Source organism: Cyprinodon variegatus, unplaced genomic scaffold (genome assembly GCF_000732505.1).
Source record: "Cyprinodon variegatus isolate N-32 unplaced genomic scaffold, C_variegatus-1.0 Scaffold1348, whole genome shotgun sequence".
Taxonomy (NCBI): Eukaryota; Metazoa; Chordata; class Actinopteri; order Cyprinodontiformes; family Cyprinodontidae; genus Cyprinodon; species Cyprinodon variegatus.
In genome coordinates, this window is record NW_015151801.1 from 105,128 (window position 1) to 118,187 (window position 13,060).

At 37.0% G+C, this 13,060-nt stretch overlaps 2 protein-coding genes across 2 annotated transcripts; one reads left to right on the forward strand and one right to left on the reverse strand.

Moving 5' to 3' along the window:
• Window positions 1-516: 516 nt before the first annotated feature.
• Window positions 517-4,796, forward strand: prcc (papillary renal cell carcinoma (translocation-associated)). Its single transcript, XM_015402440.1, has 7 exons — window positions 517-1,228; window positions 1,313-1,360; window positions 1,881-2,369; window positions 2,456-2,548; window positions 2,693-2,839; window positions 3,007-3,072; window positions 3,500-4,796. Exons 1-7 carry the CDS (start codon window positions 959-961, stop codon window positions 3,584-3,586), a joined length of 1,200 nt encoding a protein of 399 aa, XP_015257926.1. The 5' UTR covers window positions 517-958; the 3' UTR covers window positions 3,587-4,796.
• Window positions 4,797-6,566: 1,770 nt separating this feature from the next.
• Window positions 6,567-10,610, reverse strand: mrpl9 (mitochondrial ribosomal protein L9). The gene is made up of 7 exons (XM_015402434.1): window positions 10,358-10,610; window positions 8,839-8,998; window positions 8,060-8,184; window positions 7,923-7,976; window positions 7,676-7,777; window positions 7,233-7,316; window positions 6,567-7,011 (listed from the first exon to the last, which is right to left on the reverse strand). Exons 1-7 carry the CDS (start codon window positions 10,436-10,438, stop codon window positions 6,754-6,756), a joined length of 864 nt encoding a protein of 287 aa, XP_015257920.1. The 5' UTR covers window positions 10,439-10,610; the 3' UTR covers window positions 6,567-6,753.
• Between the last annotated feature and the right edge of the window lie 2,450 nt (window positions 10,611-13,060).

Here is a 13,060-nt window from a genome sequence, read left to right on the forward strand (position 1 = left end):
TTTTGTACAGCTATTGGAATATTGTGCTCAGATAAATGGTTCACATAAAGTTACAAAATAAAATAAAACAATGCATCTATTTGTGTTGTAAATTTTTATTACACGTGCATGTGTGTTTTGCATGTGTTGGTTTATTTAAAGACATAAATACATGGAAAAACTCTAAATTGTGTCATAGACTCTGCATCACACCGATAACACCAATTAAAAATACTGTATATTTGCACCATCAATGTGTTTTTTGCACCAAGTTTTTTTTCTAACACACTGTTTATATTTGACCACTGCTGCACTTTGTGGAATGAAAATATTAATTTACCGTCTGGAAAGCTGTATTAAACGAAACTTCGTTTTGTATACACTCTGTGTGTACTAAATCACAATAAAAGGTGTCTAGTCTAAGTTATATTTCTTGATCGTTTTATAACATCTACTACGCGTATTCCGCGCTAGGGCGCGCAAAAGCTCCAGTACTGCTGTAGATAACAGCAGAAGAAGAAGAGCCCCAGTACTGCTGTAAATAACAGCAGAAGAAGAAGGCGGCGGTTGTCCTCAATCAACGTATGATGAAGGCGAATGTTTTGATGCAGTCCATGGAGTAATTAGCTCAGTTCTAAGGACACATATAGACTTTAAAACGACCCATTCGGTTTATTTGTTCAATAGAAGTTATTGCTACTAAAACTAATTGACCTGGACAAGAAATTGCGCGGAACTAGACCACGGTGGCCTAGCTAACATTTGCTAGCTCCGTTTTACCAGGTCCCTTTTGTAATACTCCATATGCGGTTAATTCTTACATTGTGGCTGCCTGAGCAAAGTTACCTGTACTATTAACATTTCTATCGGCTTATTAAGAAGTCTGTGTTCGTGGCTTCTTCAGACCAACTGAAGGAGAAGTGTTTATCCATGTCCACTTGTTCCTGTAGAATATTAATCCTCGGTAAGCTCAGCAAACATGTCTCTAGTCGCCTATGGTAGCAGTGATGAGAGTGACTCAGAGGAAACATCGACTATCGAAAGTAAACCAAGCGGGGGAGGACTTTTCTCGTTCCTGCCTGCTCCTAAAGCATCTGGAACAGCCAGGGCTAAAGGCTTTGCAGCCGCGGACAACACAGGGAGGGAGGACTTCAGTCCATCTACAGGAGGGTTCTTATCCAGTCTGCCCAGACCAAAGAAACGAACAGAGCCTGTCAAGATTCCCGTGCCACAAGTCCAGAGACGAGATGTAAGTTAAATCAAGTCTATGATCACATGTAGTACACTGTGTTTTGATCTGGGGGTGTAATTTATGATCATTTTTAATTCACAGTCTGACTCGGATGATGATGAACCAGCTACAAAGAAGCTACAAGCCCAGGTAAGGTTGAGTCTTTATTAGAAATAACAATCAGTATATACATAAAAGGATGTTTCTTATAAAACAAACACTATATTTAGCTAGTTTTCCCTGCTCTTTACTTTGAAAACAATATGTCCCCAGCTTTGAACATGTTAAAGAAAACACAATCTGCTAGCGAAAGGAGTTTTAAATCTAAAAGGATGTAACCTGCCACCTCACCTAATGTGGAAGCAGAGCATTAATCAGAGCTGCAGCCAAAGACTCTATTATAAATCTAGAAGAACTTACCTGTAGAGATGTTCTTGATCCAATCTAACAGAGTTTGAGCTTGTTTCAAATACATATTTGGCAACATGGTAGGGACATAATCTAAAGGCAAAAAAAAAAAAGAAGTGAATACAAATGCAGACCAGCTTTGAGTTGGTCTGTCATAATAAAACCCATTCATCTAAAAAGCACCTTTACTGTGTTGCTGTATCATTAGAAAATGTGACACATTTGAAGCAGGGTGAACCAATTTGTCTGTTGCTCTCACCAGGGTGCAGGGTCAGGTCTGTCCTCCATTCTCCCCAAACCCAAAAACCTCACAGTGAAGGAGATGGAGAGACCTTTGATTCCTCACACGCTGACTAAACGGCAAGAGCCCAAAGGACCCAAACCTGGAACTCCTGCTCAAGGTCTGATCAGTTCTAGCGCGTCTCCCTCCGCCATCAAAGCCGCGGCAAAGTCAGCAGCCCTGCAGGTGGCCAAACAAATAGCAACGGATGACCAGGATAACGAAGAAGACATAACTCCTCAGAACTACTTTTCCCTGGAAGACAGCTTCCAACCTGTTCCTGCTGTCGTCCCGAGTGTGGATCCTGAGCCAGCAGCCCCTGCAGAACCCTTTCCTTATGTGACTCCCAATGAGCCAGGACGCTCAAATGCACCTTTGGATTTTGCGGGGAACCCAGAGGGAACGGATGCATGGGAAGGTCAATATAATCAGTATGAACAACCCATGGCTGGCCCAGAGGCTTTCTCTGAGGTACATCTAACTTCATTCTTATATCTATGGAAGAAAAACAACAACTTCATGTGAAAGCTCCTGCCTTTTTTTTTTTTTTTTTAAAGGGAAGCTATAATGAGCCATTCTATCAGGATCCTAACCCCGAGTTAGCAGAAGGAGAGGAGCCTGGCAACTCCTCCATTTTTGATGACGAAGCGGTAAGAAGTCGGTTGCATAGTTAGTTGTCGACATGTTCCTGTTTTTCTATTCTGTTTATGCTTCAGCCTGGATCTAAAACCAGCTTGTAATATTCACACCATTTGCATATTCTGTAACTTCTTTTTAATCTGCCTGCTCTGCAGTTTATGCGGCTGCAGGGGAAAAGAAACCGAGGGAAGGAGGAGGTAAAGTTTCTGGAGATCAAGGGGGACGACCAGCTGAGTGGGAACCAGCAGTGGATGACCAAGAGTATATCTGAGGAAAAACAAACCCGCCAGTCCTTCAGCAAGGTGAGCGCTGGCTGGATCTTTTTTATGAGCTGACAAGATGTGCTAGTTAGCTGTTAGATCATCTGAATAATGTTTAAGAGTCTTAATAAAAACAAAAGGTAAGATGAAAACATTAGAAATAACAAAGCTTAAAATTCAACTTTTTTTATTCTTCATTCTTTCTGCAGAGAAGAGGAGAACAACCTACAGGACAACAGAGGCGAAAGCATCAGATAACGTATCTCATTCACCAGGTGAGCGACCTCTGAAACACTAAAATGGTTTCAATAATATTAATCACAACTTAGATTTTTTTTTTTTTATGCACTGATAAGATTTTTATTTGCTGATACAAATTCACATTTTGATATTTTTAAAGTTTTATTTTTTGCACTAGAAAATGCTCAGACAAAATAGTCTGTGAAAACACTTCATTTACAGAATAACTGTAGTCAACTTTGATCATAGAGCAGAATAATAAATGTGGTCTCATTAATGTAGAGTTTTGCCAAAGTGTTAAGTGTTTCATCTTTTGGATATTTCTTTAGCCTGTTTGGGGACATTTTATTAAGGTTTTATGTAACACAACAGCATAAACTGTCCTTGATTGGAAAATGGAGGGAAAAAAATCAGAAATGAGATAAACAAAATCTCTAAATATTACATTTTCTCTTTTCCCAGGCAAAGGAACGTGAGCTGGAATTGAAGAACAGCTGGGCAGAAAACAGGATGACACGTCGTCAGACCCAGGCCAAATATGGGTTCTAGATCTTGTAGCTGTGGACTGCTGTGGCATACAGATACCTTGTATCACATATTACCCGTTATCAGATTAAGCCTCTTCTTCTAGAAGCTCAACCTGTTTTTATTTTCTTCCTGCTCCACACCCTGCAATGTCACAAACTGCTATTATTCTGTTTGATATGGTGTTTCTCAGTTACTCCTTTACAGTAAATATAAGCCCTACACCTAAAGAGAAACCCAACCAGTGTTTTTAAGGTTTCCAAATCATAAATGTTTATTCTTTGGATGTGTATAAAACATATTCATGGCGTTTTCATTCATTGTTTTTGTGGCAGAGAACATCGTAGCATGTTTGGTTCTCTGGGAACCGATTCTCATTGTTGATCTATGATCATGATCTAAAATGAGAAAAATGTGACGACCAATATTTGCGGAAGCTACAGCATGTGAGGAAGGGATGCTATAATGTTGATTTAGAAGAAAACAAACACCTGAATTTGATCAGTTGTGGTAATAAAGCTAAATGGTGACCTGACCTCTCGCTGCTGCTGAAAACAGAGTCCTTCTGAGTGAATAATTTCCCATCAGGCACTTCAGAGTTCTTCCCAAATGAGCCGCAAACATCTCAATATGCTCTACTGTGTTTTCATTACTGCTTTATTTTCTGCTTAGCCTTCTCTTCCATTGACTTCAGTTGTTTTGAGTTCAGTCTGAACAGTTTAAATGCAGGAATGTTTGATGGGAGAAAAAAATGCAGTTAGCTTAAAGAGCTAAAGCTGAACTCCCCTTTTATTTTTCTGATGGACACTGTTGCATCTTTTCTTCCTACAGTTTTACATTTCATGTGAATTATTAGAGAAACTCTGTATATAAGATAATTTGCTTCTGAAAGGCCAGATGAATCCTTCCTTAACATGCTGGTTCTCCCCAGTTGTATAGTGGTGTTACTTAACAATATATTAATAGGATATCTTCAGAGGTCTATAATGTGAACCAATCCAACTCAATCCCTTTGTATAAGATGGAAGAAAAACTGTAAACATTCAATTGGCAGGCTAAGGGTGCACATTTAGTCAGACAATTACAGAAATGTGATGCAGGACTAAATCTAAGTTTAAGCCTAGGGAATTTGCATTGCAAAATCACAGGCTGGTGTATTTGTTATTCACATCTTCCTTTTTTTGTTTTCTTGTGTGTTTGATTAAAATTCAATAAACCACTTTTGAATTTTTCTAGTTTTACCTTATCTTCTGTTTACTTTGTATTTATGGCCACAACTGAAGGGGAAGGAGTGATTTAGGATCTCAATTCACTTGGTTAGATACTCCTGATCACAGTCCTGTCACCACCTACCAATACTACACAACATGAACTTTAAAAGGTTTTCATTTTTTGATGCAGGATCACATTCTATTGCCAAAATATAACTGGGAATAACTTACGTTTTTCACAGAATACTTTCACGGGACGTAAGTCCCTGCAAAGTCCAGAGGTGTCCTTGCTCACTGGTAGTCACAGAAGGAAAGGGTTCTGCAGGGGCCACTGGCTCAAGACTTCATCAGAGACAGACTTATCACATAGAAATGTGAGATAAATCTATAAACTGAGATTTGCACATTACTATATTTGCTTTTTAAGTCAATAGTTTGAGGGAAAAAATGACAATTTATGACATTTTCAAGTAAGAGAAGTGGCTGTTTAGACATTTGCTTGGCTTTTGTTTTCTGAATCAATCTATTAACCTCATGGTCTCTCAAATGGGGGTGTGGTGGCCTAGAGGTTAGGGCATCGTGCTTGGATCCCAGAGCGTGGTTTATACAGGAATGAGTAACTCTAAATAAATGCTTTTTAATGCTCTTAGAAATTTTAATGCCATCAACAATTACCCAATGACTCTCATATATATATATATATATAAATAAAACACTGCAAAGTCCTTTGCCATCTTTACCATCGACAGGCTGCAGCCATGTCCCAAATTCCTAATTTTCCAGCCACTTTTGTTGAAATTAACATTTTCGGGAAGCAGTTCTGCTCAAACACGTGTAACCAGTTATGAACGGAACCAGACGAAAGAGTTTTTAGAAACTTTTTTTAAAAATAATTTTAAATGCTACAATAATCACATTTAATGCATTTTAATGACAATTAAGGCCTTATTTTAAAAGAATAATAATTTAATGACTTTTAATGACCCGCAGAAACTCTGCAGAGGTTCTGAGTTCAAGCTCCACTCCCACAGACTGCCACTCTGACTCCCTGAGCAAGACCCTTAAACCTGCCCTGCTCCCCAGGTGACACACAATAGCAGCCCACTGCTCCCCAAGGGCATGGGTTAAATGCAGAGAGTGAATTTTGTTGCTTTGCACTTTACAACGTAATGACAATAAAGTTGAATTCTATTCAAACAAAACTTATAGTTTGACTACATGCACCTGGTTTGAAGTACCAGCACCTTTGGAGCCTTGCTTGGTGTTGATGGAACAGATGAAGCCAGGATGCTCTCTTCACGTTTGGTTGAGTCTGACTTTATCTCTTTTCCTGGAATTTCTGAATTTAACTTTTGTTAAAAAAAAATCTTTAGGACTGTTTTCTCCAGAATGTGTTTTTTGGCTTGATAAGTGTCAAAATCAAGTCACCATCAAGTCTAAGGGAATGATATGGCTTCAGTGAAACCAGTATAGTGGACGTCAAGCTTCAGCCTCGGTTGTACCTGAACATCCTGGATCAGTTGTTCTTCATCTGAGGATGACTGTTTTGAGTCTATTGGTTAAATTTTGGGCATAAAGTGTGCTTTAACAGAACAATGACCCAAGACACTTGTTTTGAAGCAGTGAAACAGACCAACATAGGGTATAAGTTCAAGTATGAACTTATACCCTATGTATGAATCGATACTGTATCATTGTATAATGATCCAACCCTGCAAAAAGATTATAAAAAGCCTTAAATATTAGAAAAAAACACCAAAGAAGAACAAACACCAACATCTGACCTAAACTGTAACACAGTTTATTATTAATAGCAAAGTTCTCACTGTATTGCAAATAAACTTCTGTTTTAAACAAGCAAATGTACCAATTCCAAAGTGGGATTAAGGTCACTTCTCAGAGTTATTGATACATATTGTGTTTTTATTTAGTAATACAAAAAACATCAGCTTGATATTTACTTAATTATTCAGAAGTCTGTTATTTTTCATTTGAGTTATCATTTGGTGTTGATCCCTGCTGGGTTTGGGCAGTCAATGTCTCAGAGTTTTTGGCGTCCTCTGCTTCCTCTGTCTCAGAAATGGATTTTAAAATGCCGTCCTCCTCGGCGGCGGCCTGTGAGGCAAGATCAGCCTCCTGCAGCTTCCGTTGTGCCTTTCTCTGCTTCTGGGAGATCGCAGACTGATCTTCGTGTGGTAACAGGGACATGGGGATGCGAACTGTGTCAATTCCATTCACCTGGAAGACATTTGCAGACAAAGTAAGCACAACCGCTGGTGTCATTTTAAAAAAGGTCAACCATGCAGAAGCTGCTACGAAAGTAGAAGTACAGAAAATGCTTAATATGCACAAAGGAATGCTTTTGATGTGATCTTCTTTGATGAAAATAAACAGCTTAAAATGTGTTTCAATTTAGTTAGAAAAACTGAATTTAGCCAATGAGAGGGAGAAATACATACTGTAATTTCACACCAGTAGTCGCCCACGTCCTTTATTGGCTCAAAAGGCAGAGTCAATGCCTGAGGTGGAACGACAACTCCCAGCTGAGGAAATATTTGCAAACATCATTAAAAAACGAGAATTTTTTTTTTCGGTTTAACAAAAATACTTTCCCAGAAATTAAAGTTAACGGTGGCATTTTTTTTATTTCATTATATAAAAATGGCTGATGTATCGTTAAGCCACTAAAAGTATGAGGTATTACCAGCAGGGGGTGCCATGTAGGGTTTATAATGTAATGAAATAAAAAAATATATCTTTCTAAATATGTCAGGGTTAAATTATACTGCTACATGGCAGATCAGTTCACTTTAACATCCCCTTTTAAATATTTAACAATGCTCATATGGGGATGCATTCCCCACTCAAAAAAAAACAAAACAAACAAAAACAGCAGACAAACCTTTTTCTCAAACTGTCTGCTGACGACTTCTTTAGTGAGCTGGAATTCATCTGAAGGCATTTTGATGATATTGAGCTTGGAGTGTTTAAGAAGGTCAACCGTCTGTGAAAACAAGAGAGGGCATTTAGTACAAGCTTACAGCCATTAGTTGGTTTTTTCCTTTCACATCCCCTTGGTTCTCAGTCAGAGTGGGACCACAGGAGCAGGAACAACTCTGAAAACGAGTGATTTATGCTAGTAAACTCACCAGTTGTCCCGTTCTGGTTTGTAACCTCTGGTCTGGTTTGCCCTCGCGTAAAAGCTGGGTTACAATAAAACATAACAATGAAGAGCTGTATCTGAGTGTTTAACATTTGCAGAAAAAATGAATCATGTAGTACGCACTCTTAGCTCCTCAGCAAACATCTGTTTGTTCTCTGGTGATGGATACACTGCAAGGCCTTGGGCAAGCAGCTTGTTCCGCCCGACAGACTTCCTCACATACACTGTATCACCTCTTCCACCGAGTTCTGTTATTTCGAATGCATAGAAAAGGTTTTAATGTGATTTGTGACTTTTTACAGGAAATTTAAAACCAACAAGAGGATGATAGATACTAGGGCTGGGTAAAAAAAATAGATATTTTGCAAAATCGATGTCTAGGGAATGGGATCGATTTGTTTTATAGTGACGTGCATGACATTCACATTCAAATGAGCAGGAAAGATGCACGCAAAATACTTCAAGCCAGACAGCTGCAAATATAGCCATTAGGTTGATGGAAGACATCAACAAATGGGGGCTGACCAGCAAACACCCTGTAGTTGTTGCAGACAATGCTGCAAATATAGTTTGTGCAGTGAAGATAAAATGCAACTCATGCATGTCTGCTGTGTCAAGTCTGTTTGCTCGAGTGAGGCTTTTTCACTTTTCACAAACAAGTTTGCACTTTTGAGACAGTTTTGTTCACATCTCAATTTTAAACTGTCCGTTTTACAAGTTTGCACTTTGTGTTTAATATGACAGGAAAAAATACAATACATGAGTATTCTGAAACACATATGAACCACTTTCATTATTGTAAAAACAGATCGAATTGAAATCAATCCATTTAGAACTGTATGAATCAAAATCGAATCGATTCAGGACTTTGGCGAAAATACCCAGCCCTAATAGATACTCACTTGCCACAGTTTGAGTCAAAATGAGCTCCATCTTCTCCTTGGGAGCATGTTTTGTGTCCTCCACCACCTTGTAGATACGGTGTCTTCGGGGGTAAAGCCTCGGCGGACTTCCCTCTTTCGACAGTGGGACCTGCCACCAACGCTCCACGACAACAGTGTGCTGGGAAAATATCTAAATCACTAACTGTTTGTCATGATGCAAGGATAAAGACATTGGACCATATCCTGAATTTAAATAGTAAATCAGCATAGAGAAATAAGCACTAAGATTAATAACATAAAATTCAGAACTTTCCCTAATTCAGGCTTTTAATTCCTAGTACAAATTTTATACAATAAAACAAATATATATAATTTGGGGTAAAGTAGTGCGGGTTTAAAAATCTAAAGCTCCAAAATGTTCCTATATTTAATAATACCGCCTGAGCCAAGATCACCAAAAGGATACAAACCTGGATTCACACAAGTGTCAAGATTGGTTTCCAATCAATAAACCTTAAAAACCAAATGCCATGCATAGAGGTTTGTTTTTGGTTTAGAACCTGCGCTTCACGGCAGTTTCATTATCTTGCTGTAATCATTTCATCATATTGACTTAAAATGCCCACAGAGTGATCTTGTTTTATTAGTCACAATGTGAAAATTAAGATAAATATTTTTAAAAGCTCAATGTCGAGATTACAAGATCACAGGATTATTTTTATTTTGATAAACATTTCACAGTCTCAGAATTTTAAGATTTAAGATTAAGCTTGTTTTCTTATAATAATGCATTTAGGATGACAGCCTGCTGCACCCTAAATGCACCAGGGAGCGTTATCACAGATCCTTCCAACCAGCAGCTGGAAGACTCTATAACCATCACTGTTCCCAACAAACTCAATAAGTTACATTCATGCTGATTTTGCACAGTTTCTACCTTAGTCAGTTAAATAACATGCTGCTGTCATTTTACACATCTCTGATGTTGCTGCTATTTTCAAATATCCATTACTGTAATAAAGTCCATAGCTGTATATTAGTTATTGGTGCACAGTTTTATATTGTTAAAACACTTTAAAGTGCATTATTTTATTGTTTATCTTTTAGCTCTTCACTATATTGTTATTCTTATACATTTTTCTAAGGTCAACATTTGTGTAACAATTTATCATATAATCTTTTTGCTGCTGTAAACACCAGAATTTCCCCATTGTGTAACAATAAAGGGATCCTCCATTGTAATCTATTCTAGTAATTTCAGTTTCTCACAAGAATAAAGGAAATTTTTGGTGGGAGGTTTAGAACAAGTACTAGAACTAGGTTTTAAAAAAACAGGTAAATCAGTAACAAAGTCAAATCCATCTAAATATTGCTATTTAAAGACAAGGGAAAAGTCAGAAATCTGGGATCTAGAACAACTGAGGAGCTCATAAAAGTCTGATTTATGCTTTTGCATTGATAAAGGCAGCAGAGGTTTAGCTGTAAGATATTTGTTTGATCTGAGATCTTTATTTAAAAACAACAGTGTGGCACTGACCTGAGCAGGAGTCAGAGAAAAGCTCCTGACAGCAGACTGTCTGAGCAGATCCTGAAGGACGAAGCGGCTACAGCTCCACATGTTGGTTCAACCCCGCAGATCAGCGCGGCCACAAACCTCAACGATACTGAGCGTCCTCCGAGCTTCACCCCGGGGCTGTTATCCACAACCGACAACCCAAATTTATAAAACAAGCTATGCTCTGTTAGCTACAGCCACGAGAGCTCCCACTTCAACTGACATGCCGCAAAACGCTCCATCAATGTGTCTATCGCCACCTAGCGTACTGGAAAATGTACTACAGATACATTTTTTTTCCAAAAAAAAAAAAAACTTTATTTAACCAATGTACATCAAACCAGATACCAGTACAGAACTGCATTAATTGCATTCACAGAAAGTGCAAAAAGCATATCTTAATACAGAAGAAAACCAAATATAAACAGAGAGGGAACAATAATAATGGTAAAAATAATAAAATAATAATAATGAGGCAACATTATATTATACATAGATTCAAGAACAGGGCGTTAAACCAGCAGATTAAATTTACTCACGAAAGAAAGAAAATTACTAGCACCTTTTGTTCTTACAAATTCTAAAGATTTAACATAAGATTTTGTACTACAGATAAATCTTATTTGTGAGGTTCAATGGCGCTTTGCAAAAATGTTGATAGCGCATTACTGCTACCTACTAGTATAGACTATAGAACAAAATTGCTGTATTCTAGCTAATATGTTTACCTGCTGTACTGTTATATACCAAATATAATAATAAATTTATACTGTATCTTTATCTAATATTATAAATACTATTGATTCGAAACAATAGCTTAAGCTTGTATGTTTTATTTTTTTATTTACCGGTAATAACACCCTTCTTTTATCCCATTTTATCTATCAATTCTAGTTTATTTTCTAATTTATTATGTGTTACAGATTCATATTTACTTAGTAATTTAAAATAAAGAGACCTCTTAATTAGGCAAGATCTAGTGTCTGCTTTTCATACCCCAGTGATGTTTTCAATGGAAGGTGGAGGATGATTTATGTCCAAATTACACAATTTATTGGACTCAAAAAAAATTTTAAGAGTTTTTTGTTCATTTTAATCCATGTGCAAATAAAATCTATTCAAAATACAGAACAATATTTATATTAACTTCAGGTTTTCAAAACCAAGCATGGATGGATGTAATTTTTGATTGATTTAACATACTTACCCAGACCTGGAGGATACTTAAATGTAATTATTCTTCAAAGTTGATCTCTTTTTATCTTATTAAGAACTTATTGTTTTCTTTTGTCAACATTGTAATGGAAATTCATTAATATAAAAAAAAAATTAATAAACATTTATCATTCAATCTTACGTATTTCTTTGTCATTTTAAAGTAATATTCCTACACGCTACTATTTTTTACACCAACGGAAAAAAACATTGCATTGTGAAAGAAAGAACCCATGATTCCAGTAAATACTACACAGGTTTCAGAGACGTTAAAACAAAAACAAAATAATAGTAATTCAGATGAAAATGGGTATTGAACAGTCATTTGTGAGCCATATGGATAGAAAAGTAAATTAGGTTCAGAATAGAGCTAGAAATATGTAATCAGGCACTTATCAGTATACAAGAAAACATAGAAGTAAAAAAAAACTCAACTTGATATAGTAAATTTGAGGTTCAGAGCTCAGTCTTAGCATACAGCCTTGTCTTTTTGATTACTTACATTTCAAATTCATACTGAATGTATGTGCTAGCGGATGCCTTATCTTCATTTGGTTATAACAGGAAACAATCTAATCAGCTCTGGTGCAACCAGTTGAACTGAGCCTGCAAAACAATCACTGATACTAAACTGCTTTGAGAATTTAAGCTGTGAAGCAAAAATATTTTCATGCATCATGAATATGTCTATTTTAGAAAATAACGAACAAAAAGGATTAAATGTAAAGTATAAGAGGGATTTCTAGCTAAAGCTACATGTTCTACCTAGTGTGTAAGCTTTAATAATGTCAGGGAAACACAGGGAGGTGTCAGCAGAAAGACTAAACTCTACACTGTTAGCAGTGTAAGAATAACTTCCTCCACTATCTTAACACAAGAACCAAAATTTCAATTACACATCCCCCGTTGCTGGTTCATGAAAACTTGTTGCACCATAGAAGCTTTTGCGGTCTGGTAACAAGTGGCGTCCTGCAACTACAGTGGTGCAGCAGGTTAGGAGAGCGAAGCAGCAGCTGCAGAGGATCACCAAGATCATGGCGACCCACAGGAGTGTGGTTACAACAAATGCAAATTGGTAGGTCGTTTTATGGCAGTATTGGCCCTTTTCACTGTAGTTTGGAGGGTAAATTGAATAAACCCATGACGAGCCTACAGAAAGAGCACAAGAAGATACCATGTATGAATCTTTAATTGCTGTACATATTATGTCTGTAACTAATATAAAAGAAAAAATCATAAATTAGCAATTTTGAAATAACAATAAACTCTTAACAATAAAACCCTATGAATACTTTTAGATTTAAATGTTAAAATACAAACTGAAAATTGCTTTGTACTAAAGAAACTGATGACTTTGCATTTGATCTTAAAGGAAAAAAGCTGTAATATTTCTAGTCCTAATTTAAAAGTAACCAGCAGTTCCTGTGCATCACATCATATTTTTTCCTGTTTTTTTGACAAAAAAAAAAT

What these genes read in the sequence shown, in the direction of transcription:
- mrpl9 (XM_015402434.1), bottom strand. Translation starts at nt 10,438, where the DNA reads ATGTGGAGCTGTAGCCGCTTCGTCCTTCAGGATCTGCTCAGACAGTCT. An exon ending in GCAGACAGTTTGAGAAAAAG is followed by an intron (nt 7,317 to 7,675) that starts GTTTGTCTGCTG and finishes ATATTTCCTCAG; the next exon opens with CTGGGAGTTGTCGTTCCACC. An exon ending in ACTACTGGTGTGAAATTACA is followed by an intron (nt 7,012 to 7,232) that starts GTATGTATTTCT and finishes AATGTCTTCCAG; the next exon opens with GTGAATGGAATTGACACAGT.
- prcc (XM_015402440.1), top strand. Translation starts at nt 959, where the DNA reads ATGTCTCTAGTCGCCTATGGTAGCAGTGATGAGAGTGACTCAGAGGAA. An exon ending in GCCCAGAGGCTTTCTCTGAG is followed by an intron (nt 2,370 to 2,455) that starts GTACATCTAACT and finishes TTTTTTTTAAAG; the next exon opens with GGAAGCTATAATGAGCCATT. An exon ending in TAACGTATCTCATTCACCAG is followed by an intron (nt 3,073 to 3,499) that starts GTGAGCGACCTC and finishes CTCTTTTCCCAG; the next exon opens with GCAAAGGAACGTGAGCTGGA.